Source organism: Helicoverpa armigera, chromosome 11, assembly GCF_030705265.1.
Source record: "Helicoverpa armigera isolate CAAS_96S chromosome 11, ASM3070526v1, whole genome shotgun sequence".
NCBI classification, from domain to species: domain Eukaryota; kingdom Metazoa; phylum Arthropoda; class Insecta; order Lepidoptera; family Noctuidae; genus Helicoverpa; species Helicoverpa armigera.
Window position 1 is genome coordinate 78,242 of NC_087130.1, and position 27,748 is coordinate 105,989.

Here is a 27,748-nt window from a genome sequence, read left to right on the forward strand (position 1 = left end):
TTAGATATCGCGCCAGCAGTCGCCTCCTCGCATTTCGCATTCACAGTCGCGCTGAAAACGAAGTCGCGCCGCGACGTACCGGACGCCCGCAGGTTCGCGCCGGTCGATACTCGCGAACCCATACATTACAGCGACGAAACAAATAGGTAGTGATTTCAGCTAAGTGATTGAATATATTTACACCGGATTTATACTCGATTGGGGACATTGTCAAGGATTTAAAGCGTATAATAATAACATATTTCTGCACGCTACAAGAATCATCGCTTGCAGCTACAAATTGGGAAAAAGAGTTATACGAAAGCTGCTATGTAAGTTACACAAAACATTCATTTTCCTTGTACATATTTTATGTGGTTATTGTGTATCTACGCATGTACATTTAGAATTGAAACTTCGCGTAAGCGTTCCTTTTAATATATTAACTTAAATATATGTTTGGAACAATAAAATAATTATAGGAATAATGCGACAAATATTTGTGCTTTATGCTTTATCTTAGTTTCTTTAACACAGCCTGCGGTATTCCATACAACACAGGTACCTTTTAGTGTTTCCCTGATACCATAACTAAGTACATATAGGTACATGTATTTGCAAGAACGTGCGTCACACTACTCGCACTTCTATGTGTAATATCAATATTAATTATGCGAAGAGGTTTATAAATAAGCAGTGGACACTTGAAGAGCTCATGCTCGGCGAGTGAGCTAGAGGCTCTGGACGAGGGAGCGCCGCAGAGGCCGAGGTCGGAGGCGCGTGTGTCGGCAGGGGCGCATGTCGCCGTCAAACCCACTTGCAGTCTGAATCATGTCTGGCTATGTAGGGGCGCCGAGCCGGTGACGTCACGCGTGTCCCACCGCAACAGCTGATCAATGCTGCTCGCGCAACCTCCCTGTAAAATAGGTTTTGTTTTGGTCATCAAACAAGTTTTAAAATAATCGGTTTTACCTACACTAGTTGATTGGTTAGTTCAGTTCTGCAGTTATCGGTAGGTAGACAAAACTTTTATCAGTCAGATCAATTCAGGAGGTATCTATCTGTTAGGATTTTTATTCCGTATTAGGTACGTAGAAATAATAGCTATTAAAACCCATACTTTAGAATAGAGTACCTTGGCAGGTACCTACCTTATGGTATTTTCCTTAACTCCAAAAGTTCTTTCAATTCAATGCAAAATAATAAAAAAAATTACAAAAAAATAAAACAGACTCCCAAAAACACCGTAAAGTAAAAAGAAACTAGGTATTCCTAGCTGCATCGGCCTAGAAGTCAGTGTCTAATGGATGTACCTGCTGAGTTCACTGACTTCTAGGCCGCTGGCCGATGCACCTAAGAATAGCTAATTTTTTACTTTTCAGTGTTTTTGGAGTCGGTTTGTAAAGATTTTATTTTATTTTAAGCTTTTCAGTGACAATAAGCGGAAAGTTCTCATCAATACGAAAAACATAAGCCCAAACACGAGGTAGTTTTGTTATTCGATTGCCGAGTTCCCTCGACCTTCTCTGGTCTCCATCATCAGGTCAGCTCCAAACCTACACTGTTGCAAAGGTCTCGTCAATTGAAATAACATAAGCCCAAACACGATGCAGTTTACACATTTAGTTGTCGAGTTCCCTCGACCTTCTCTGGTCTCCATCATCAGGTCAGCTCCAAACCTTCACTATTGAATAGTTTTATCAGACATACGCCTTATTGTCCAGTATTAAGGTCTCGGCTTCGAATCCCGAGTCGGGCCGAAATCGCTTTGTGGGTTTTAAAAGACTTTCACAAAGCAGCCCGGAGACTGGAAGTTGGTGGTTCACTCGTGCATCGGAGAGCACGTAAATGTCGGTCCTGCGCCTGACCTCTCTCCGGTTGTGTCGGATTGCCGTCCCATCGAGCTATGAGAGTGAAGGAATAGTGAGAGCACTTGTGTCTGCGCAAATGCTTGTGCACTATATATGTCCTGCGCAGTTGGCTAATCTCCTTACATAGCCGCCGTAGCCGATAACCGGCTAGGAGGACATCATCATCATTGTCAAGTTTTTACCCTATGTATGCCTACAATTTTCGAAAGTTGCCCTCGATTTTTCAGGGTTTCTATCATCAGATCCTGATTTGATGATTACCTATGGGACCACCTGGGAGGTTAACCCTATCAAATATAAAATTCGGTGAACATACATAAAAAAAAGATCCCGACGAATTGAGAACCTCATCCTTTTTGGGAAGTCGGTTAACAATGGTAAGAACTTTCAAGAGAAACAAAGACATCAAATATCACGCCTCGTATCTGAAATAAATTTAGGCATAATATAAAAAAAAAAAAAACTATTATATTAAATGCTAGGGAAATATTTTTTTTACCTAATGTGAGACTATAAATCGAGGCTTGGATGCAAGATGTAGTATTGTAGTCAGTCGAGAAAATCGAGAATAGGTTCGGTACATATGCGCTTTACAATAAAAGCATATTATGCGTGACAGTAGGACTCCATCTTGCCACAGCCAGTCACAGCCTGCATCCATGCCTAGATTTATTGGCTCGCGGAATGAACACTAAATATTTTTTCTTATATTAGCGGTTAAAGTATGAAATTGCCGTTTTATTCTAGTAGGTTTTGAATTGCCATAGAGTCTTCATGGTTTGAGGTTTTTGAATGAAACTTTTTTCATAATTATTCATATTATGAAACATTTGAATAATCAAATGATACAAAAACAATTGAACATCGTTATTGATTTGTTATTCAACTAAACAAGAAATATGGATACTGCGAAAATTTGAGTAATTTTTGAATATGAGTTCCGACGCGGGAGTGAACGGCAGAAACAGCCCGCAATATCAATGCTGCATTTGAAGAGGTGTCTGCTAATGAACGCACCATGCGATTTTGGATTAAACGCTTTCGTGGTGGAAACTTCGACTTGAAGAACGAGCCACGAGGAAGACCGCCTGACAGGTGATTAACGAGGAATTAAGAGAGATGGTGAACGCCGATCCTAGTCAAACTACCCAGATACCCAGCCGAACACCGAATAATGTTGAAAAAAATAGCAGTAAAACAGCCACGACTCATGAATCGACCTTCACCGCATGCTCCATGACAACGCGAGACCTCATACAGCAAGAGAAACCGTTTTAACTCTTCAGGAACTGCAGTTGGAAACTATTCGTATTCCTTCATATTCGCCAGACCTTGCTCAAACGGACAACCATTTTTTTTTTTTGTGATTTGGAATTATCTGCGTGACAAGAAGTTTTCCTCCCAGAAGGCAGAACAAAATTCTTTCACACAGTTTGTGCAGTCTAGATCCTCAGAGTTATATCGTAAAGGCATAAATGTCCTTCCTATTAGATGGCCGTAATGTGTATGTTACAGCCAAAGAAATAAGTCGGCATATTATATAATTCATCATCCTCCTCCGAGCCTTTTTCCAAACTATGTTGGGGTCGGCTTCCAGTCTAACCGGATTCAGCTGAGTACCAGTGCTTTACAAGAAGCGACTGCCTATCTGACCTCCTTAACCCAGTTACCCGGGCAACCCGATACCCCTTAGTTAGACTGGTGTCAGACTTACTGGCTTCTACCCGTAACGACTGCCAAGGATGTTCAATGACAGCCGGGACCTACAGTTTAACGTGCCATCCGAAACACAGTCATTGGTGTCTAAGATATACTTAGAAAGTACATACAAACTTAGAAAAGTTGCATTGGTACTTGCCTGACCTGGAATCGAACCCGCGCCCTCATACTCGAGAGGTTGGTTCTTTGCCCACTAGGCCACCACGACTTTTTTATATTATATAATTATCTAGCTATTATTTATAATATCTACTCAATTTGGATAAAGTGATAATTGTCACAGAATTAATCACATTTATTACTTTGGCTGTAACATATATATTATCTAGCTATTATTTATAATATTTACTCAATTTGGATAAAGTGATAATTGACACAGAATTGATCACATTAACTAGCAATTTTATATAACATCTCCACAGACTTGGATAATGTAATAAAACAAATAGGTACAAGATTATTATTTCATGTTAACTAACTAAAGTGTCTGGTAGCTGACCTTAAAATAATTCAAAAAAGAAGTCGGTTACAAACAAACCTACAAACATACAGGTGAAGCTAATAAAAAGCGTGTAAAAAGGCTAGTTAGCCCAGAGCAGGGCACGCCATAATAGTAGCGAAAAGTCCCCTCTTTGAATTGTGGCTTGGGCCACTATAGGGACAGCCCGGAGGACACGGTGAACCTCACAGTTCAGGAGTGCCCTGCCTGGGAAGGGTACAGCCGTGTCCTCGTCGAGGCAATAGGCAGCGGCGACCTCTCGTGCCCGGCCCTGGTTCAAGCCAAGGTCCGGGGTGAAAGGTAATGGTATGCCGTCGTCTCATGCAAACACTAGAGAAGTTAATACCTCTCATCCCAGCTGCTGCCATGGACGTGGAAGACACCACGGGCACCGGGTGTCAAGTGACGTCTCCCGGCCCTCGTAGGCGTGGGTCTGTGGGCGGTGAGTTTCGGGTGGCTCATCGTCCTTCCGTCTCTTAGAAGACACGGGCCCGTCTCGGCAGCGCGCCTTGTTCCACGCGCTCCTCGAAAAGATTCAGCAAACCCCAATGGGTTTAAGTCACTAACAGTCTGACACTCCTTCACGCTGCTAAACCACAGCGTGAGGAATCATTTGATGATTTATCATTTAAAAAGTCGATAATAACTTAAACCGTTTTTAAGAATTAGTCAGTACCAAGTTGGTTATACCTACCATATTTATTACTTTGGCTAACTTTGACCAGCTATTATAAATAATATCCAGATAAAGTAATTAATTTATTATATTGTCAGGTCAATTTGGGTGTTAAATATAATGACTAGTGATTATGTATAATATATATTTTCATCCCACCATCTCGGAAAGAGTAGTTTTACCCTTTGATATCTGAGCGCAAAAGCCGTTTTTATCCTCTAGAGCGGCAAAGTGATTTGAATTTGGAACATCGTGTGCAATACTCCATTTGTGACAATCTTGATAAGACTTTTCAAACAAATACATATTAAAATAATTATTCAATTAATTAAGTAATTTTTATTATTGTTTTTACATAGATTTTTAAACTTGTTTCATTTTTAAACTGAGTTATCTAATAAATGAACTTTAATAGGCACTGCTTTTTAATTTGATACTCAAATGTGCGCACCATTTTGTTTTTTTGCATTTAGTAATTTCCTCGATGAGGTGGGATGAAAAGTTACGTGTTGCACTCGAGTGCAAAGATTTTTCACCTTGTGCTCTTTTGATTCCCTCGCTATCGCTCAGGATTCTAATTATTGATCCTTCATCATTGAATCCTTCGCTTGCTCGGTCATCAAAATTTAGCACGCGGTTAAAAAGCAACTTTGCACTCTTGTATAACAAATAACTATTAATCACTTTGGCTGTAACATGTATATATTTTTTTAATAATCGCGGGAAGTTAGCAAATGACAGAACTTAAAAGGCAGCCTTACGTACGACCCCATCGTAAAATAAAATAAATTAAATGAAAGAAGGAAAAATTAAGGAGCTCCTTCAAAAAGCATGAAATAATTTTTCCTTTTCCATTTATCATGTTATGGATTTCTGATATTTTATTGCCTACACTTATCTCTCGGACACAATTGAAAGGTTCGCCCAATGTTTAATGTATTTGATGTATGGCAATATTTTCACTATTATTTTGTATATTTACCAGGCCACCGGACCACAAAATACAACAGAAGTCAATCTCATGTATGTACTTCACTTTTCATGCCTAAACTCGGCGGTCGCGCTAGGGCTGTCAACTTTTTTATAAAACTAACGTGGTAGTGGTACTAGTATCTAATTATTTGATTTATTATTGAGAATAAAACAGGAAAAATGAAATATAAACCAATACCTAATAATAAAATATTTAATGTGGCTTACAAGAGGTTAATAAACACTTTCAAAGGAAATTCGTTTGAACGAGATACCGAACTTTTTTAGAAACCGCAATTTATAATTTTGTTATTCATAAATATATACTTACCCTACTCTTTACTTGCGAAAAAAATATTTTTGGATGTAATGGGTTGGTACAGTCCCTGAATCTAAGCTTGCTTCTGCCTACAGAAACCTTGAGGTGCGAGTTTTATGATACCTTACAACATACTCTCGCCATGATCACAAAAATTATCAACTCCTACTAGTAATAATCTTTGAGGGTAGGTTGGGAGGTTTGCCTGGGTCGACACTAGCAAAACTTATTACGGCATTGGGCGCTTACCTACCCACCTAACTGTACCTACCAACTGCGTTTATTAAACGAACCATCGAAATATGAGAAAATAAGCAGGTACATACTATAGGTAATACGGCAGGCTAAAAAAACGACTGTTCACTGTTTATAGTTGTATTAAAACAACCGTCCACTGAACAATTTAATACGACTTTTTTTGTTGCTCCATTATTACTTTTTCTTTTGTTATTAAAATTAAAAATATTACAGTCAAATTACATTTAGTATGACAACGCGTGCACATTTATTTACCTTGTGTGTGGCGCGCGTATCTCAAGAAAACGACAGCCGCGCTCGCACTGTTTTGAGTTGTTTTGAGACAGCGCGTCTGTGAACACGCACACATAGACACCTATGTCTGCGTGACTCGAACGCGCTTTGTATGTAGATTGACTTCTGTACCTACATATGTATTTTGTGACCGGACTATGGAGTCCCGGATTTTTTTGGGACGGCGAACGTGAACGATACGTTGAAGCCTTTTTAGCAGAAGTACAATGAAGTGATGGTCTGGCTAGTAAGCAGATGCACCATTAATGAAGAAACTATACCTAGATACCTAACTATGTATATGTAGTTTTATTTTTAATTAAATCAATCGATTAGTTTTTCTGTTTATGTATTACAATCATCCCAATTTTATTTGGGGTCGTCGCAGCATGTTTTCTCCTTCCATACCCAAGTAGCAAAATGTAGCCCTGTAATTATCCTAGGAGCACGTATTTTTTAATCCTATAGAAATCCTGTAAACGATAATATAGCCGCATTTGGGCGCAGTTTATTGGACTATTTCGCCCTATAGTCGCTTTGTTATAATCCGGTAAAGTGCTATTTGATTTTATAATTACCTTATCAAGTGCTTTAACAAAACATATTTGACCTATAAAAATCCGGTAAATGCATCCAAAAAGAGCGATTGGTCCTTTTATGATCTGGCGCGTGCCGCTACTAGAGTAATTGGTCCTACAGTGATCAGCGTAATATCATTAGTAGATTCATTCAGTCGATCATTCGTTCTTTTTTCGTTAATTCATTGTACTGTGCTTGTGCATGACATTGAATCCTCTTTTATTTTCAAAATATAAGTAAAGTCACATTATAATAAGGTTTGTCATTATGTAACATTTGTCGTGTGCCTGTTTCGTAAAGAGTGCCTACACAACTTGCGAAAATAATTTTATTGATTAAATGTTAGACGATAATAAACATATCTTCATACGCCTTCAAAATTTAACATTTTCATTATTTGTTAATTCAGTAATAAATTAATAAATACCTGTCCTACATAGGGCGCCATTACATTGCATTTATCAGAACCTTTATATGACTTTTTAATCTAAGTTAAGACGCTTACATGACATACCTACGCCACCATATTTAAGTTTCAAGGTTCCTTACTTATAAAAATCAGAGGCTATGCTAGCTTGCTGCTAAGAATCCGTTAAGGGTCACGACTAAGATAAAATTGTTCTATAATATCTTTACCTCTAGCAGCTTTATCTGTGGCATTTATAGGAAGTGCATGTCTTATAGAAGAATGAAACAAGACGTTAACAAGATAAAACAATCTTACTAAATGCGATTATCGGATCAAAAGTCACACTTTGCTAATAACTTTTATAACTTGCATTTATAAGACTGATCCTGACTGACTGCTCTAGTAAGAGTCGTGTAAAATAATCCTATTGACATTTATAAAACTAAACTATACGGTCGAAAGTACTTGTAGTGCAAATCATCTTAAAAGATGCTTTAGCAGGATCAGTGGCCTAAGTTACTGCGTCTACTAGATTTCTATAAGGCGTGTAATCTTATTAGTCAATTGCTATAGGAGAATTTTGCTAGTTGGGTACTCTTCTATCTGCCGTCATCTCACAAATAACTAATTCTTTCTTACCATATCGGCACGGATAATGAGCTCCCGGCGGAAGTGTGGGGAGTCGCTTTGCGCACTGTACACTTAAGGCAATAAACCATTTATTCAAACCAAAATCAAAACTCATTTATTCAAACTTGGGCTGCAAAACAGCACTTTTCGAATGTCAAAACAATTACATAAGACAGTCCGCAAACCGCCCATCCTTCACTAGTTCCTATGTGTTTTTGCTGGGAAGAAGAAGCGCAACAAACTCCCCAGCAACATGTCTGTCTGTAGCGCAGCGGCTGCAAGTGTAATACCATTGATGCGGAAACGATTGCTGTTATAAATGTTGGTGCTGTTATTAGAATTCTCCCATTAAACATATACTAGATCTTCAATCTCTCTGCTTATTCGCAGAGCAAAATAAAATCGTGTTTTTTTTTAATTCCGACTTCTAGCACCACTGAAAAGCTAAAAATATATGTTTTAGACTACGCTCCTTTATCCGCGTTGTATCGCCATTTGGTCAAAGTCAAAGTATATAGGGGAATAATCTATACTAATACTGCCTCGTTGGTCTAGCTGTCGCAAGCGCGGCTGCTGAGCACGAGGTCTCGGGTTCGATTCCCGAGTCGGGCCGAAATCGCTTTGTGGGTTTTAGAAGACTTTCACAAAGCAGCCCGGAGCCTGGAAGCTGGTGATTGATACACCCGTGCATCGGAGAGCACGTAAATGTCGGTCCTGCGCCTGATCTCTCTCCGATCGTGTCGGATTACCGTCCCATCGGGCTTTGAGAGTTAAGGAATAGGGAGTGCACCTGTGTCTGCGCAAATGCTCGTGCACTATAATATGTCCAATCGGCTAAGAGGGTATCATTGTCAGTGTTGTCGGTGTTAGTGTTACTTGATAGATTTTGATAAAACTTATGTAGGTACTTAGTAAAAAAACAAATGTTAATCTTTATTATCTCAGTATAGATATAAGTAGGTATAGACGCCTATACTTATAGCTAGTACATAATGCGTAAGGAAGTAAGGATTGTAATGGGTCAGGGCGCAATCGCGCTTTTCATTTGCTCAATGAGACATTGTGTGAGGTGATCCGATGTGTCGCTCCAGTCGTCAATTGGCACACAAAGAGCGCTATTGTCGGCGAGACCATCAGCAGCCCCTGCGCCACACGACCACGTCGTTTTGCTGCGAGCGACATCATTCAAACCGAAAACCTCTCTGTTTCTGGTATTGCGCCTGCGCATAGTAGGTACTGCCGGTGCGCCGATTCGGCGCGTGATTTGCACTTTAGATTATGATTAATTGCGTATTTTATCGACGGGTCACTAGATCGACCTCTCTTGATAAAGGGAACACTCGGAGGTCGAAGCGGACTCCGACAACACCTGCATCTGCTGGGCGCCAGCAGGGGCCGCGCGCGCCGCCGACCCCACGCCGCGCCGCTGCCGCGGGGCCCGGGGCCCGCCGGGACGGCGTCCCGAGCTCCGGCGGTAACTTTCTTGAGGAGGAAGAACGCGACGACCTTGTCCGTCCTTGCGGCGCGATAACGCGGGTTCGGGGTCTCGTGGAAACGTGACGCTTCGGGCCGCGACCCCGCTATCGCGCCCTTTTAACCGCATGTCGCATCGCTGCCGCATCACTCGGCTCGCACGCTCCTCGCGCGTATCACGCACCTTCCGTCTCGACCGGTGTACATAAATATCCAAAACGAAACATTTCGGATTCAAACGACGGTCCGCTCTGAGCCAGGACGGAACATCCACAACAATTGGAAAAGGTGAACAAAACGGAGGCTGGATGTGCAGGTGTGCGCGGGCGATGTACTGACGCTGTGCTCGGTTGCAGATACGCGCCACAGCTGAGCAGCCAAGATGCCGAGTGCCGTCACCAACGGGTCGAGGGGCTCCGACGATGACATCGTGCTGACCGGGCTGTCGGGCCGCCTGCCCGAGTCCGACTCCATCGAGGAGTTCGCGCAGCAGCTGTTCGACGGCGTCGACCTTGTCACAGCAGACGACAGGCGATGGACTCCAGGTAACTTGACATTGCTTCTGTTTTCTCAATTTGAGTAGAACCTACATCAGTTCAATTTATGTTAATTCACAACAACAATAAAAATCGATTTGAGTTACCTATTCATAAAAAAATTTAACGTTCACAATATGTGTCTATTGATACTTACAGTTTGGGTGAAGTTCGTCAATAAGATAATTATCACCCTAGTGACGTGTGAACTGTGCGATGATCATAATACCATTAACAGATGATCGCATAAAATGATGGAAGAAACTTTGCTCATAGAGAACTTACATGGTTAATGACCACGGACGTAATAATAATACACAAGTAGTTATTAACATTTAGTATGTGTTCTTATCCCAAAGCTAGGGAAGCATGTTGTGCACCGAGCCATTGTTTCCTGCGCTGTCCTGTGGCGCTTTGAAATACTTTAACGAATTTGTATAAACTAATGAATGTGTAGGGTATAGTCTCTGATACTGTCTCCGTATCAACGGCGACATGTGGTAATCGACGGGACCCTTTGGCCGTGACATGACTGAGGATCCAAAAATCCCAGTGATTGAAATAACTTATTTGGGTGTAGACTGGATGGGTACTTACGCACCTAGATATAGTTTTGTCCGAATATTTAAAGAAGCTATCATTTAATTATAAGAATGGGTTTAGTAATACTTAGAGCAGGGACGACGGATCTTGGTGGCTGTTTGGTAAAATATTTTTTAGGAGCGCTAATTTAAAGCTAATCGCCGTGCAGCCATGGAGCCGCCTCCAGCGTTTACCTAGGTATATTCTCGGCAGAGAAAGATAAAAACTGATAATAGTCCGAACGTTTGACCCTTTCCGGAGGCGTTGAATGCGCGCCGCGTGCGCAGTACGTGAGCCAGCTGCTGCAGCCGGGGTGCTGCGTGCGTCTCCCACACTATTCCAAAATTACATTTTAATTAAGAAATAACTTCCGCTTAAAGTTTGTTTTTAGGTAAATAAATTCTTATAAAAGCTGGATGGATACCATCAGATAATTGTCTTGTTCCAAGTTTGATTAGTTAGGTTTCCGTGCACAAATGAATCGGGACAATGTGTGCAACTAGTCTAACGTTCCGAAACAGCTTTAATAGGCCTATTTGAATTAATAAAAAAATCACTTGACTTTTGAGAGATGCTGCTATAACCACAAATACTGAAAACTAGAACCAGTTTCGAAGCTAATACCCCCAAAGCCTTTCTATGTTTTATGACCCCACGAAACCATCAATGAAGTCGACTAGTTGCCACGATTTGTGTGACCTCCTTTGCGTCCGCTTCACAGAAATTATTTGCCATTTTTAAAGTTATCATTTAAGATATGACCAGTACTTCCCTTATAGGCTGCAAGTCCTAAGATATCTTTTCGTATTCGCGACCTGGTTCTACATGCTATCTTCATCTCTCGAGAATTATTTTTTGCTTTCGAACGGGATTTCTTCGAAATCGTGGTGGCTTAGTGGGTAAAGAACCAACTTCTCAAGTATGAGTGCGTGGGTTCGATTCCAGGTACAAACAGACTTAGAAAATACCAATGCAACTTTTCTAAGTTTGTATGTACTTTCTAAATATATCTTGGACACCAAAGAATATTCAAAATCATCAATCAATCAAAATCAAATTGTTTTTATTTCAAATAGGCCTTTGCAGGCTCTTATGAAACGTCAAATTAATTGCAAGGTACCAAAAAGTTGGTCTCATGGAGAAGAGCCGGCAAGAAACTCCATAGACACTCTTTTAAAAGTAAAATTTTCACAAATATTCGCACAACAATAAACATAACAATAGTAAGCTGATAAAATTATACAATGCAACTGAAAGATAAACAGTGAATCAATACAATCCAAAGAGAAAAGAAAAAGACGTTTAATTGCCAGGGAAGCCACACATGGAGAGATGAGTTACCGCCATATACATTCCGGATGGCACTTTACTTAAAACTGTAGGTCCCGGCTGTCATTGAACATCCTTGGCAGTCGTTACGGGTAGTCAGAAGCCAGTACCCCTTGGTTGAAGAGGTCAGATAGGCAATCGCTCTTTGTGGCACACTGGTAAAGGCTCGGAAGATGATGATGATGATGGTCGAGATTTCTTCGAATTCTTTCCCTCGCTGCTTTGACCACCTTTCTTGTACGAGAACTACACACCTACGTGGATGGCCAGATCTTTTTCTGTCACAAACAGAGGAGATCTCATAGCATGGTACACAATCATTTGAAATATTGCATTTGGCTCCATACCTGCTCTGTGTAATGCTATCTCAGCAAATCGGTTCTCCTTATCAACCCACTCCATTTTATTATCACAAAATACTGCACAACTAGCCGTTTTCCTGCGGCTTCAACCACGTCCCTTCAAGGTCCTTGGCATCTTCTGCTGTCTACAGAAACAAAATATAGCGATGTTACTCAGGAAGAGTAGCTTTCGAACAGTGAAAGAATTTTTAAAATAGGTCCAAACAAAATTAAATAAAATTCTCTTTATAATAAGTAGGTAGGTATAGACTATAGATGTACCTATTGGTATGAGATATGTCGCCAAACTGAGAAAACCCAATAAAAGATCTATGAAAATTAACAATTTCAAATGTATCATTTTGTTCATTTTTAATTGTCTTTGATCGGAGCTGTACATGATATATTTAGGTATGGTTGGTTATTATAGTAATTGTTTTACAATGAATTGGATTACGTGTACAAACAAATGCAATAAAGGGTCGGAATAGGAGGAAGGCAAGAGCCGGGGAAACGTCGCTCCTGGAGTCATGCACCGCGTGTTGTGAAGCGACTGAGACACGAAATGGAGTTGTTGCGTGTGACACGGCGAGGTTATCGGCGCGATCTGCCTCTCTGCCATTACCGCTCGACGCGCGCTATTACCGTCTCTTTACTCGGACGATAACGTCTCGTATCTGGCATCGGCTCATCATTATCCCAAAAGCCGTCAGATCGATCTAAATATACCTACACAAAAAACAAATAGCTACTGAGGGTTCCATACACTATGTATGTGTATAGTATCCCCCAAGTCAAACCGACTAGGCGACTGCCTCGTCAAGTTAATAACACAAAACAAATTTCGTGCGAAACAACTCATCAAAACATGGTACCTATAAAACTTCCGAGTCGAAGTTTTAAAAGTATTGTAATTGAAAAAAAGTAGATAGGTATCTAAACTATTCTATCCCACAAATAGGTATATATATATATATATTTTTATTGTATGTACGATTATTCCGTTATGTGCATTTTTTTGAAGTTTAACTTTGTTCTCTGACATGCCTATTGATTCTCTATTAAAATAATGAATGTTACCTACGTGCCTTTCATCCATAGTTCCAGGTTATCAGGAAGTAGGTAGCAATGGGTTTTGACTGTGGTTTTGGTCCCCTTGAGTGATGTGTTTACGTCTTTGCTAAATAAACAGACATGCGTATTTGTTTTTCGTAAACTTAGAAGTTTGATATTTTTACATAGTACCGTGGGCTTAAATTTATAATATAATCAGTTTAAAAACCGTACCTATGCAATTCGGGATTCCCTTTCGGTAGTACGATCCAAGGTCGTACCTATTTTGGGCTTTGCCCGTGTTTTTCAAGTTAGTACCTACGTTATAATATTTATGTTTATTTACGATTTCAGATAATCTGGTTTAGGCAGGTAATTTCCGTAAATGATTATTGAGACAAATGTAGTGTTCTTTTGAGTAAGTGGACGTCTGGATCACCCACACATTGGCACATTTAAGCAATTGTGCGCGAATGAATGAGTAGTGACATCGGCTTGCGCGTCGCGTCCATTGTGAGCGAGGCTTTCACCGTTAGGAGCGGCCGGCGACACGGCCAGTGGCCGGCGGCGGCGGCGCGCGACTGGCGGTGGCGTGATGCGCTGTGCGTCACCCGCGCACACGCGCTCACCACGCGATGCCTATCTCGCCTAACAAAGATCGTACTCGTCAAACTTGTCATAAATTATGTCATCGGGCTAGCAGGAAAAATAGTAAATATTGACTTTCGTGAGGTTTCCGCGTGCGAGTGACGCGCCAGGCGTGTTTAGATAGTCCGCTGATAAACAAACAAATTCGCCAAAATGTAATGAGTCGGCGTCATGTTGACATCCGCTCACTTGCGCACATTAACTCGTCCGTAATGAAAGTTTCATGTAAATGAGCTTCCACCTGAAGGCGATAACGTGCCGATACGCGACAACATTACAGCCCAATGCGTCAATGCAGTCTACTTGTTTCTTATTTTTCCATTAATTGGTTGACGCACACAGATGCTTCTTTTTGTGCAAAAATATATTTAAGTACACACCTAAATAAATTTTACCTGCTAGGTATTTTTATACGGAGCTGCAAAATAAAAACCTATCTACAAACAATAACGTCAAGGAAAATAACAACTCGCCTGACAGATTTATATAAAATGACATTTATCTATACTAATATTATAAAGAGGAAAACTTTGTTTGTTTGTTTGGTTGTAATGGATCAACTCAAAAAGTACTGGATCATTTAAAAAATTCTTTCACCATTAGGAAGCTATACAGCCCATCCATAGACGTCCAAAAGAAAAATTTTGAAGCTCTATGCTATGGGGTATCCGAATCACCCCCATGTATGTTCAGCGTTTTTTTTTTAGTTTAGGAGCTAGAATTGTTTTTAATTTTTTTCCGTAATTTTCATTTCAACATTGTTTTTTCTATTTTACCTTTTTTTCCTAACGTTTACGATGTTTTTTTTTTGTAATTAATCATCATGATTATAGCTAACACCTGAAAAAAGCAGTTTGGCTAAACATTCTAGAACTTACATATAATTTTATTTGAAGTTCAAAATTACTGTTGGAGTTCAGTAGCCAAAAATGTTAAGGGCTTAAAAAAAATAATAAGGGGTTTCTAAGCAGGTTTCTAATTTTGAACTTCAGATAAAATCAGATAAAAATTCTTCAGATAAAAATATCTGAAGTTCTAGAATGTTTAGCCAAACTGCTTTTTTTCAGGTGTTAGCTACTATCATGATGATTAATTACACAAAAAAACATCTGTAAACGTTAGGAAAAAAAAGATAAAATAGAAAAAACAATGTTGAAATGAAAATTACGAAAATAAAATAAAAACAATTCTAGCTCCTAAACTAAAAAAAAACGCTGAACATACATGGGGGTGATTCGGATACAGCATAGCATAGAGCTTCTAAATTTTTCTTTTGGACGCCTATGGATGGGCCACCCTGTATTATCTGCGAGTACCTAACATAGGCTATATTTTATCCCGATGCAGGCAGTAGCTCCCACGGGACGCGGGTGAAACCGAGGGAAAACGGCTAGTAATTTATATGCCAATAAAAGTAAGGAAGTCAAAGCCGTGGATATCGATCGATCATAGATACGCTTGGCGCTGTCGGTTCGTGGATGGGTGACCGACCCTCTTGTCATGAATATGATTATCGATTTCGGTTATATCGTTATATGTATAGGTACCTAGCCTTTCCAAAAGTCCGTGATAAAAACTATCCCATGTTCTTTCTCAAGGTCAACTCTATCTCTGTACCAGATTTTATTAAAATCAGTTCAGTACTTTAGACATGAAAGCGTAACAGACAGGCAGAGCTACTTTGGAAATTTATAATAGGTATTACTTATTAGTAGGGATATTAAAACACACACGAAAAACTATCATATCACAGGCTTGGCCTAACGCAATAGTGTACTTGTAAGTACTTATACGCTTACGTAGTCTTGGCTAACTCTTTAGATATTAGTAACATATGACAATCATTGAAACCTTTTAAAACTACATAGAGCCCTGAAAACCAAGGTTCTCATGGGTGTCAATTTTTTTTTGCAATTGATTGCATGTACAGTTACCGGCACGGATGTCGAGCCCTGACCTTCACCTGCGCAGAAGCGATTTACTGCCTTATTGCCTTATGCGTACGGGTGCGCAAAGCGATCCCCACTCTTCCGCCGAGAGCCCGACATCCGTGACGGTAACTGTACAACACTGCAAAAAGCAATGTACAAGTATAGAAAGCATAGGTAGTAGTGTGTAATGTTGTGTGTGTGTGGTGGCAGGACTGCACGGGCTGCCGGAGCGCAACGGCAAGCTGAAGGACCTGGCGCACTTCGACGCCACGTTCTTCGGCGTGCACGCCAAGCAGGCGCACCTCATGGACCCGCAGCTGCGCCTGCTGCTGGAGCTCACGCACGAGACCATCATCGACGCCGGCATCAACCCCGGCGAGCTGCGCGGCTCGCGCACCGGCGTCTACGTGGGCGTCTCCAACTCCGAGACCGAGGAGATGTGGACCGTCGACCCCGACAAGATCAACGGCTACGCGCTGACGGGCTGCTGCCGCGCCATGTTCCCCAACCGCATCTCCTACACGTTCGACCTGAAGGGGCCCTCGTTCGCCGTGGACACGGCCTGCTCCAGCTCCATGTTCGCGCTGGCGCAGGCGGCCACGGCCATCCGCGCCGGCCACTGCGACGCGGCCATCGTGGCCGGCACCAACCTGTGCCTCAAGCCCGCCAACTCGCTCAACTTCCACCGGCTGAGCATGCTGTCGCCCGAGGGCCGCTGCGCCGCGTTCGACGCCAGCGGGCGCGGCTACGTGCGCTCCGAGGCGGCCGTGGCCGTGCTGCTGCAGCGGCGCAGCGCGGCGCGGCGCGTCTACTGCACGCTGCGCGGCTTGCGCGTCAACACGGACGGCGCCAAGGACCAGGGCATCACCTTCCCCTCCGGCGACATGCAGCGCCGCCTCGCCGAGGAGACCTTCGCCGAGGCCAAGCTGCGCCCCAGCGACGTCGTCTACGTCGAGGCGCACGGCACCGGCACCAAGGTACCACACGTCAACTTCTCTCATTCGAATGCTCAAGTTAAGATAAATCTGCTCTAAGTTAGTTCAAGTTGAAAAAAAATATACAAGTTCTCAGTGGTGTAGCTAGGTAACCGCGGGCTTGTCTGGGGCCATAGACTCTTGCAGACCTATTTGTCCTGACGAAGCTATGGTTCCTCAGGTGGGCGACCCGCAAGAGGTGAACGCCATCGCGGAGCTGTTCTGCAAGGGGCGCAAGGGGCCACTGCTGCTGGGCTCGGTCAAGTCTAACATGGGTCACTCGGAGCCCGCGTCCGGCCTGTGCTCCGTCGCCAAAGTAGTGGTCGCGATGGAGCGCGGCGTCATCCCCGGCAACCTTCACTACAAGAACGCCAACCCCGACATCCCGGCGCTGAGCGACGGCAGGATCAAGGTAGGCAGCCGCCTCGCGGCGGCGCGGCGCAGTCGGCCCCGGCCCGAGCGCCCGCTGCAGCCCTGTCCTTGCGCAGGTGGTGGACCGCAACACGGAGTGGGACGGCGGCCTGGTGGCCATCAACTCGTTCGGGTTCGGCGGCGCCAACGCGCACGTGATCTTCGAGTCGGAGCCGGGCGGCGGCGCGGCGCGGACGCCGGCGCGCTACGCCGTGCCGCGCGTGGTGCTGGCGTCGGGCCGCACGGAGGAGGCGGTGCGCGAGCTCACGGGGCTGGCGGCGCAGCACGCGCGCGACGCCGGCCTGCACGCGCTGCTGGACGCCGTGCACCGCCACAACATCCCCGGCCACTCGCACCGCGGCTTCGCCGTGCTCACCGACCCGCCCATCGAGGAATGCGCTGTCAGTACGCTCGCCACTGATTTACCACATTTGGCTTCTCGGAACAAAATAAATAATATTATTAATTACGCAATTACTCAGGAAGTGGAGAGCGGCGAACCGCGACCTGTGTGGTTCGTGTTCTCGGGTATGGGCTCGCAGTGGCCCGGCATGGCCAAGTCGCTGATGCAGCTGCCGGTGTTCGCGGCCAGCGTGAACCGGTCGGCGGCGGCGCTGCGGCCGCACAACATCGACCTCGTCAAGATCATCACGGAGGCGCCGGCGGCGGCCTTCGACGACGTCATCAACTCGTTCGTGTCCATCGCGGCCGTGCAGGTGGCGCTGGTGGACGTGCTGCGCGCGCTCGAGATCCGCCCCGACGGCATCGTGGGCCACTCCGTGGGCGAGATCGGTGAGTAGAGCCCCCCCCACTCCTCCCCCCTGGTCCCCCCGGGCGGGCCGCAGAGTGTGACGCGCGTGGTGTGCAGGGTGCGCGTACGCCGACGAGACGCTGACGGCGGAGCAGGCGGTGCTGGCGGCGTACTGGCGCGGGCGCAGCATCGTGGACGCCAAGCTGCCGCCGGGCGCGATGGCGGCGGTGGGGCTCTCGTGGGAGCAGTGCGAGGCGCGCTGCCCGCCCGACGTCGTGCCCGCCTGCCACAACGCCAACGACAGCGTCACGGTAACTACCTATTTTATTTACATTTTCTACTTTCTATCAATTTCAATAATTAGACTTCATTAATATAATACAGTTTTTCTAGTGTTAATGTGATTAGGTACGACACACCCGATACATATAATAACTGTAAAATATGAAACGTGCGTGGTGCAGATCTCCGGGCCCGTGGAGTCGCTGGAGAAGTTCGTGGCGACGCTGTCGGCGGAGGGCACGTTCGCGCGGCGCGTCAACAGCTCGGGCGTCGCCTTCCACAGCAAGTACATCGCGGCCGCCGCGCCGCTGCTGCGCCGCAGCCTCGAGAAGGTCATCCCCGAGCCCAAGCCGCGCTCCGCCCGCTGGGTGTCCTCCTCGCTGCCGCGCGACAAGTGGAACTCCGACCTCGGTGACTGGCGCTTCTCGACTCCGCAACCTATTCATATGTGAAACGCGTTATTAATATCGCATCTGCGATCGCAGCCAAGCTGAGCGACGCCAACTACCACGTGAACAACCTGCTGTCGCCGGTGCGGTTCGCGGACGCCGTGCGCGAGGTGCCGGAGCGCGCGCTGCTGGTGGAGGTGGCGCCGCACGCGCTGCTGCAGGCCGTGCTCAAGCGGGCCCGGCCCGCGCCCGCCGCGCACGTGCCGCTCGTGCGCCGCGACGCGCCCGACGCGCTGGCGCACCTGCTGGCGGCCGCCGGGCGCCTGTACGCGGCGGGCGCGCAGCCGCACGTGGCGCGCCTGTACCCCGCCGTGCCCTTCCCCGTGCCGCGCGGCACGCCGGGGCTGGCGTCGCGCGTGCGCTGGGACCACGCGCTGGAGTGGAGCGTGGCGCACTTCGGCAGCGCCTCGCGCTCCGGCGAGAACGTCATCGAGTACGACGTGTCGCGCGCCGACGACGGCTTCATCACCGGCCACAACATCGACGGCCGCGTGCTGTTCCCCGCCACCGGCTACCTGGTGAGTGTGTGCCTGTGTGTACCCCGCGCCCCGCGCCTCCGACGCGTACTCACGTGCTTGTCTCTTGCAGACTCTCGTTTGGAGAACTATGGCGAAACTCCACAACAGAAAACCTGAAGAGACCCCGATAGTGATGGAGAACATTCAGTTCCGGCGCGCCACCATCGTGTCGCGCGACACGCCCGTGCGGTTCCTCATCAACGTGCTGGACGGCACCGGCGAGTTCGACGTGTGCGAGGGCGGCGCCGTGGTGGTGACGGGCACCGTCCGCCTGGCCGACGACCCCGCCGCCGAGCGCCTGCGGGACCTGGACACGGCCCCGCCGCGCCAGGAGGACGGCCTGCTGCCGCTCGTCACCGACGACATCTACAAGGAGCTGCGCCTGCGCGGCTACAACTACGGCGGCATCTTCCGCGGCATCCGCTCGTCCGACCCGCGCGGCACCTGCGGCGAGCTCGCCTGGGACGACAACTGGATCTCGTTCATGGACACCATGCTGCAGTTCGGCATCATCGGCGTGGACACGCGCGAGCTGTACCTGCCCACGCGGCTGCAGCGGGCGCTCATCGACCCCGCGGCGCAGCTGGCGGCCGTGGCGGCCAGCGGCGGCGGCACGCTGCCCGTGCGCATGCACCGCGACATCGACGTCATCAGCGCCGGCGGCATCGAGTTCCGCGGCGTCAAGACCAGCCTGGCGCCGCGCCGCGCCAACCCGCAGGCCGCGCCCAAGCTCGAGAAGTACGTGTTCCTGCCGTACGACAACACCGCCGTCGCCACCGAGGACACGTCGCGCTCCAAGCGGGACGCGCTCACCGTCAGCCTGCAGCTGGTGCTGGAGAACGCGGGCGCCCTGCGGCTCAAGCTGGGCGAGGCGGCGCTGGAGCGGCCGCCCGAGGCGCTGCTCACGCCGCTGGCCATGCAGCTGCTGGAGGCCGAGCCGCAGGTGCGCGTGGACGCCACGCTGGCGGCCGGGCCCGCGCCCGCCGCCTACGCCGCCGCGCTCAAGGACCTGGGCGTCAAGGTGCTGCCCAAGGACGGCAAGGCGGCGCCCGTGGAGAGCGACTGCCACCTGGTGCTGGCGGCCGACGTGCTGAGCCGCCACGGCGCCGGCGTGCTGGCGCAGCTGGCGGCGGCGCTGGGCGAGGGCGGCATGCTGCTGCTGGAGGAGCCGCACAAGGCGCTGGACGCGGCGGGCGCGCGCGACATGCTGGCGCAGGCGGCGCTGGCGCCCGTGTCGCGCCAGCAGGCCGCCAGCTGCGAGTACGTGCTGCTGCGCCGCGCCGCCGCGCCGCCGGCCGCGCACGTGGTGGTGGAGGTGCCGGACGACGGCTCGTACGCCTGGGTGGAGGCGCTGCGCGACGCGCTGGCGCGGGCCGAGGCGGAGGACATGCGCGTGTACTGCGTGTCGCGTGCACCGGCGTCCGGCGTGCTGGGGCTGTGCACGTGCCTGCGCGGCGAAGCGGGCGGGCGGCGCCTGCGCTGCTACTACCTGCCGGGCGCCCGCGACGCCTTCCGGCCCGACGCGGCGCCCTACGCGGCGCAGGTGCGGCGGGACCTGGCCGTCAACGTGCTGCGCGCCGGCGTGTGGGGCAGCTACCGGCACGTGGCGCTGGGCGACGCGGCCGAGGCGCAGCTGCAGGTGGAGCACGCCTACGTCAACACGCTGACGCGCGGCGACCTGTCGTCGCTGCGCTGGATCGAGAGCCCGCTGCGCCACGCGCGTCATGTCCCGCAGTCGCCGCGCACCGACCTGTGCCGCGTGTACTGCGCGCCGCTCAACTTCCGCGACATCATGCTGGCCACCGGCAAGCTGCCGCCCGACGCGCTGCCCGGCAACCTGGCCGGCCAGGAGTGCATCCTCGGCCTGGAGTTCAGCGGCCGCTCGTCGGACGGGAAGCGCGTGATGGGCATGGTGGCGGCGTGCGGCCTGGCCAGCACCGTGCTGGCCGACAAGGGCTTCCTGTGGGAAGTGCCGGCCAAGTGGTCGCTGGAGGAGGCGGCCACGGTGCCGGTGGCGTACGCCACGGCGTACTACGCGCTGGTGGTGCGCGGGCGCATGCGGCGCGGCGAGGCCGTGCTGGTGCACGCGGGCACGGGCGGCGTGGGGCAGGCGGCCGTGGCCATCGCGCTGCACGCGGGCTGCACGGTGTACACCACGGTGGGCACGCCCGACAAGCGGGCCTTCCTGCGCGAGCGCTTCCCGACGCTGCCGCCCGAGAACATCGGCAACTCGCGCGACACGTCCTTCGAGCAGCTCATCAAGCGCCGCACGCGCGGCCGCGGCGTGGACCTCGTGCTCAACTCGCTGGCGGCCGACAAGCTGCACGCGTCCGTGCGCTGCCTGGCCGAGGGCGGCCGCTTCCTGGAGATCGGCAAGCTGGACCTGTCCAACGACACGGCGCTGGTGAGTGTCTGCCGCCGCCGCCCGCCGCTGCGGAGCCCGCCGCCGCCACGCTGACACGACTGTGCTTCTGTCCGCAGGGGATGTCCATCTTCCTCAAGAACACAACTTTCCACGGCATCTTGCTGGACGCGCTGTTCGACGCGGACTCGGCGGACAGCGACAAGGCGGCCGTGGTGCGGTGCGTGACGGACGGCATCGCGTCCGGCGCCGTGCGGCCGCTGCCCGCCACCGTCTTCTCCGACCACCAGTTGGAGCAGGCCTTCAGGTCAGTCTTCTATCACCTGCTCAGTCGATAACCAATTGCTTGACTACTCTTGTGAACCCTTCCTGGAGGACTATAAAATTTACAAATGAAGTCAAAATCGATGTCATACTCGTCCTAACGTACCTCAACGCAACTTAAACTCTGACCCTCTTATTATAAAAACTGCCGCAAGTAGTGGTTTAAACCAGACTGAAGACGTCTTGGTTTGTTACGGTACTTACGATAGTCTTTACATCCTTATTACAAAACGTAGACTAAGAGAAGACTGTTTAGTACTTCGATTTGTCTGTGTGTGTGTGTGGTTCAAATAATATCCACAGATTATAAGCAACAAATATTTAAATCGTTCGTTCAATCGTTCCGAATTCTATGCGCCGTTCCTTTTTACATTATTTTGTTAAGTTTATTTTGATGAAAAATAAATAGCTATGATAATAAAAAAAAAATATCTGCAGTTGAAAATATTACTTTTTATTATTTAAAGGTAATTTTATATTCCTAGTATCTTTTAACGATATACATGATCCAATTATTCTCTTTTAAACAACTATCGAGTTTGCGCGTATAACGGAACGTCAGCGCGCGTATCCGAGTTATGTTTTGTTTTTATTAGGTTAGAAATAATTTGGATTATTTTCATCCCGATTTAAATGATTAAATAAGACGTTGTGCATCTAATTAGAACCTCTTCAAAATTAAGTGCACAATAACTTACACACAGAATATCGTGTGCATTAAATTACCAAAAGAAAATGAAACATTTGAAACAACATAAAAGTAGAAAATTATATTTTATTCCGATGTCTATTTATACAGTCAAATGCACTGATACATGTTGGACACTGTTCTTCATCACACAATCTTGTTCTCTTTCTCATCTAGGCATTTTTGTACATTTTAGCAAGCTTCCAGTCTTTTACAAACATTGTATATTACTGGCAGAGATACGGCGTGCAAAACGCCAAAATAGTCTTGAATCTGAAAATAAACAGTAGACTGTATGATAATCTGATATATTTTCGGAGTTTCATCAAAATCTATGTGGTAGTTTATGCGTGGAACATAAACAAACATCCATAATAAAAACTTTGGACTCTTATACAATTAATTAGGATGTTTTGGCAACCTACTTGCACTGTAAAGGCTACTTACTTTATGGCGAGCCCAATTGAGCATCATAGGATCATCCTGGATTATCATCATGCATTCAATTGACTATTATTTCGAAAAACGTAAATCGATATTTATATCGAAAATTGTCGTCAGGTAATTTGAAGAGATTTTGTCGATGACGCATTCTGTTGGGTCCCCGGACACTCTCAATAGTATTCTAACACATCCAAGTATTCCAAATCACACATATTTATATCCACTTTCGTTTTTTTCATCACAAAACAAATAACCTCAAAAGTAAATAATGTCGGAATTTGACGTTTGTCGACTAAGTACTGCAGTTAAACTAGGGGGCTCGATGGTTTATCTTTTGTACTACAGATAGTAATAGGACTTGCGATAAACTGCGTTTTGTAATAACGTTTTTTCAAGGTCGTACTTAAAGGTGTATTAAAGGTAGTACAAAAGCCGATACTTATTTCATACCGCGTTTTATAATAAGAGGGTGATTGATTGTGCGGTTGTTTCCTAATGGCTCTCAACTAGAGATAGGAATTTGCCGTCAAAATTCTATCTCTATTAAGCAAATCAGCAGATGCACTACTCGGCGGTAAAGTAATAGCAAGGAGAGATAGTGACCGGGCTCGTTGCGCGCAGGTACATGGCGACGGGCAAGCACATCGGCAAGGTGGTGCTGCGCGTGCGCGAGGAGGAGGCCAGCGGGGCCCGGCCCGCCAGCAAGCTGGTGTCCGCCATCCCGCGCACCTACATGCACCCCGCGCGCTCCTACGTGCTGGTGGGCGGCATGGGCGGCTTCGGGCTGGAGCTGGCGCAGTGGATGGTGCGGCGCGGCGCCACGCGCCTGGTGCTGAACTCGCGCAGCGGCGTGCGCACGGGCTACCAGGCGTGGTGCATCCGGCGCTGGCGCGAGGCGGGCGTGCAGGTGTGCGTGTCCACGGCCGACGCCTGCAGCCCGGCCGGCGCCCGCGCGCTGCTGCGCGAGGCGGCGGCGCTGGGCCCCGTGGGCGGCGTCTTCAACCTGGCCGCCGTGCTGCGCGACGCCTTCCTCGACAAGCAGACGCCCGCCGACTTCCAGGCTGTCGCTAAACCCAAGATCGACGGTGAGTTATCACGTCACCGAAACCTCGACCGATCGCATTTTTTATTCGCGTTAGAAAAGTTAGAATTTAAAGTTGAAAACAATGCTTCCCCCTTTTAATTTTTGAACATTAAGTTTAAAAAATATCAAGAAATTTTAACTCGATTCATGGAAAAAATCCTTTTTTTGTTTATAAAAGAATAATTATTTAAATCGGTTTACGCAATCGCGCGTTATTTTAGAAATGAGCAACTTAATTAGTCGAGAGATGTCGTTGTGCTTGGCTAATAGGGTCGGGGTAGGTATGGGCTATAATCGGGAAACTAAGGAACCCTACACTGAGCGTGGCCGGTTTTTACTGCACAATGCAATGCGATAATTAACGAACATAATATCTCGACTGTAATTTATTTATTAAAATAAGCACACAAATAAGCACAATATATTATCACCCTATGTTATACAAAAACTTAGAAAAGTAGTACACACAACAAACAATAATATATATAAATTTTGGCACAGCGACTAAAATTCTGGACGCGGCGACGCGAGAGCTGGCGCCGGAGTTGGAGTACTTCGTGGTGTTCTCGTCGGTGTCGTGCGGACGCGGCAACCCCGGACAGAGCAACTACGGGCTCGCCAACTCCGCCATGGAGCGCATCGTGGAGCAGCGCCAGGCCGACGGGCTGCCGGGCCTGGCCGTGCAGTGGGGCGCCATCGGCGAGGTGGGGCTCATCGTGGAGACCATGGGCGGCGACGAGACCGTGGTGGGCGGCACCGTGCCGCAGCGCATCGCGTCCTGCATGGAGGCGCTGGGCGCGCTGCTGGCGCTGCCGCACGCCGTGGCGGCGTCCATGGTGCTGGCCGACAAGCGCCGCGCCGCCGCCGCGCCGCAGCAGGACCTGCTGCACGCCGTCGCCAACATCCTGGGCATCAAGGACCCCAGCAAGGTGTCCGACTCCGCCAACCTGGCCGAGCTCGGCATGGACTCGCTCATGGGCGCCGAGATCAAGCAGACGCTGGAGCGCGGCTACGACGTGGTGCTGGGCGTGCAGGAGATCCGCGCGCTCACCTTCGCCAAGCTGCGCGGCATGGCGGGCGGCGACGACGCCGCCGCCGGGGACGCGGCGCCGCCCGCCGCCGGGCCCGACGACCAGGTGCAGTTCGCGGCGCTGGGCGAGCTCATGCCCAAGCAGGCGCTGGTGAAGCTGCCGAGCGCGGCGGCGGCGCCGGAGCAGCGCGCCGTGTTCATGGTGCACCCCATCGAGGGCGTGGTGGAGCTGCTGCGCGGCGTGGCGGCGGCCGTGCGGGCGCCGGTGTTCGGCCTGCAGTGCACGCGGGCCGCGCCGCTGGACGACATGGCGGCGCTGGCGCGGCACTACGTGGCGCACGTGCGAGCACAGCAGCCCAGCCCGCCCTACACCATCCTCGGCTACTCGTTCGGCGCCGGCGTCGCCTTCGAGATGGCGCTGCAGCTGGAGCAGGCGGGCTGCGAGACGCGGCTGGTGCTGGTGGACGGCTCCCCGGCCTACGTGGCCACGCACACCACGCGCGGCAAGCAGAAGCGGACCACGCGCTCCGCCGAGACGGACGAGGCGGACGCGCTCGCCTACTTCGTGCAGCTGTTCAAGGACGTGGACGCCGCCAAGGTGTCGGCGGAGCTGGAGCGGCTGCCGAGCTGGGAGGCGCGGCTGGCGCGGACCACGCAGCTGGTGGGCGCGGCGGCGGGCCCGCACGACGCCGACGCGCTGGCGGCGGCGGCCGGCTCCTTCTACCGCAAGCTGGTGATCGCGGACACGTACAAGCCGGCCGGGCGGCTGCGGGCGCCGGTCACGCTGTTCACGGCGCGCGACAACTACGTGACGCTGGGCGAGGACTACGGGCTGCGCGAGGTGTGCGCGGGCCCGCTGCACACGCAGCAGCTGGCGGGCACGCACCGCACCATCCTGGCGGGCGACGCCGCCGCCGCCATCGCCGCGCACCTGTCCGCCATGCTGGCGCAGTAGCGGCCGCGCCGACGTCGGCCGAGGCGCCGGCGCCGCTAGCCCGACACGGACTGAGCTCGTGCACCCTGGTGACGGCCACTCTCTATTTATTTCTGCGGGGTAGAGTTAAATTAGTGCGAGGAGTAAACTTGTGTACATAGTTATAACACGATACTCTATTTATTGTACGTATGTAAGTATTGTCGAGCCCGGCTCGCAGTTTGTGATACGCTACATTCCGGCGCTGCTTACATATACGTATGTATGCGCGGTTAGTTTGTAGAACACATTACATGAAGCATGTAATCCCTACTATAAGATAGCGTGTACGAGGTGCCGGCGTTCGTCACGGACGACATAAATCTAAACTATGATTGGCATTTTATGTATTTTGATATTATTAAAGATGACAGTGGTTTCCTACTTAATGAATGTTGACGGGCAATACTCGGAGCGTATTGCGACACAGACGCCCAGGCGCGACACACACGTGTCCGTGGCGTGTCCGTCGCGTGTCCGTGGCGTGGCGCCGCCGGTAGCGATAAGTTTTAGTACCAGTGTATGGTTGTTGTGGTATTTATTTTGTTACTAATAAGGAGCCTGCGCCCTGTGATTAAAAGTGCATTATTTTTTACCCATTTGTTTTATTTCCTTTGTTAACTTGCAAAAAGGGAGGAAGGTACAAAATATATATATAATATACATCCTAAAGAAATGTAACTAAATGTTTGGTAAAATGGAACATTTACCTCAACAGTAATAACATGAAAGAAAGAATACATTTATTTGTAAGGATATGGCCTACAAATCAGGGGCCCGATTCTCCCAATTTTACTTAAGCAACATACGATTCACATTCGACTGCGATCAAATCACGACTCAATTACGATTGAAGCGTATGTGGCATTCCGCTATTTTTTCTTTGAAATAAACGTTTTTCTGTCATTCAATAATGAATCATTTTGTCTGCAAATGATTTACGATGGCAATATGATTGTAGAGCAAAAAAAAATCAAAAGTCATTTATTCAAAGTAGGCTGGAAATCAGCACTTTTTGAACGTCAAATCTACAAAAGACAGCCACCAAAACGCCCGCCCTTCACCACTTCCTATGTGTTTTTGCTGGGAAGAAGAAGTGGTGGAACAAACTCCCCAGAGCAAACTACCGTATAGACCAAAATAGCAGACCAATCGCAAACCAATCGAATGTCGTTGGTCTTATTAGTAGCAGAATGCCCGATATGGTTAAACTTGAAACTGCTATTGCGATCATATTGCGATTCGATTATTAACTGAGGAGAATCGGGCCCCTTATCTCCTAAGTTAATAATGTCAAAATCGAATAGAAATTGAATCGCAATAACAGTCATATCGGGCATTTCTGCTACTAATATAAGACCAATCGTATTCCAACGACATT

General features: G+C 48.4%; 1 protein-coding gene and 1 long non-coding RNA gene across 3 annotated transcripts; one reads left to right on the forward strand and one right to left on the reverse strand.

The window, feature by feature from the left end:
• Fasn1 (Fatty acid synthase 1) lies at nt 1-26,962 on the forward strand. Of its 2 annotated transcripts, none has more exons than XM_049850601.2 (13): nt 1-311; nt 10,014-10,202; nt 16,288-17,054; nt 17,233-17,463; nt 17,540-17,863; nt 17,945-18,254; nt 18,331-18,524; nt 18,678-18,906; nt 18,981-19,462; nt 19,533-21,866; nt 21,944-22,131; nt 23,902-24,365; nt 24,866-26,962. In XM_049850601.2, the coding sequence occupies exons 2-13, from the start codon at nt 10,040-10,042 to the stop codon at nt 26,347-26,349; spliced, it is 7,170 nt and encodes a 2,389-aa protein (XP_049706558.2). In that variant the 5' UTR covers nt 1-311; nt 10,014-10,039; the 3' UTR covers nt 26,350-26,962. The 2 variants fall into 2 exon arrangements, with proteins under 2 accessions (XP_049706558.2, XP_049706557.2); XM_049850600.2 differs by lacking the exon at nt 1-311 and adding an exon at nt 9,785-9,945.
• Nucleotides 22,907-23,693, reverse strand: LOC135117487 (uncharacterized). Its single transcript, XR_010276935.1, has 2 exons — nt 23,284-23,693; nt 22,907-23,109 (listed from the first exon to the last, which is right to left on the reverse strand). It is a non-coding gene; the product is annotated as an uncharacterized LOC135117487 (long non-coding RNA).
• Nucleotides 26,963-27,748: the final 786 nt, after the last annotated feature.

Excerpts from the sequence above, each read along its gene's own strand:
- Fasn1 (XM_049850601.2), top strand. The coding sequence starts at position 10,040 with ATGCCGAGTGCCGTCACCAACGGGTCGAGGGGCTCCGACGATGACATC. Across the intron at positions 10,203-16,287 it reads CGACAGGCGATGGACTCCAG|GACTGCACGGGCTGCCGGAG; the intron begins GTAACTTGACAT and ends GTGTGGTGGCAG. Across the intron at positions 21,867-21,943 it reads TGTCCAACGACACGGCGCTG|GGGATGTCCATCTTCCTCAA; the intron begins GTGAGTGTCTGC and ends TTCTGTCCGCAG.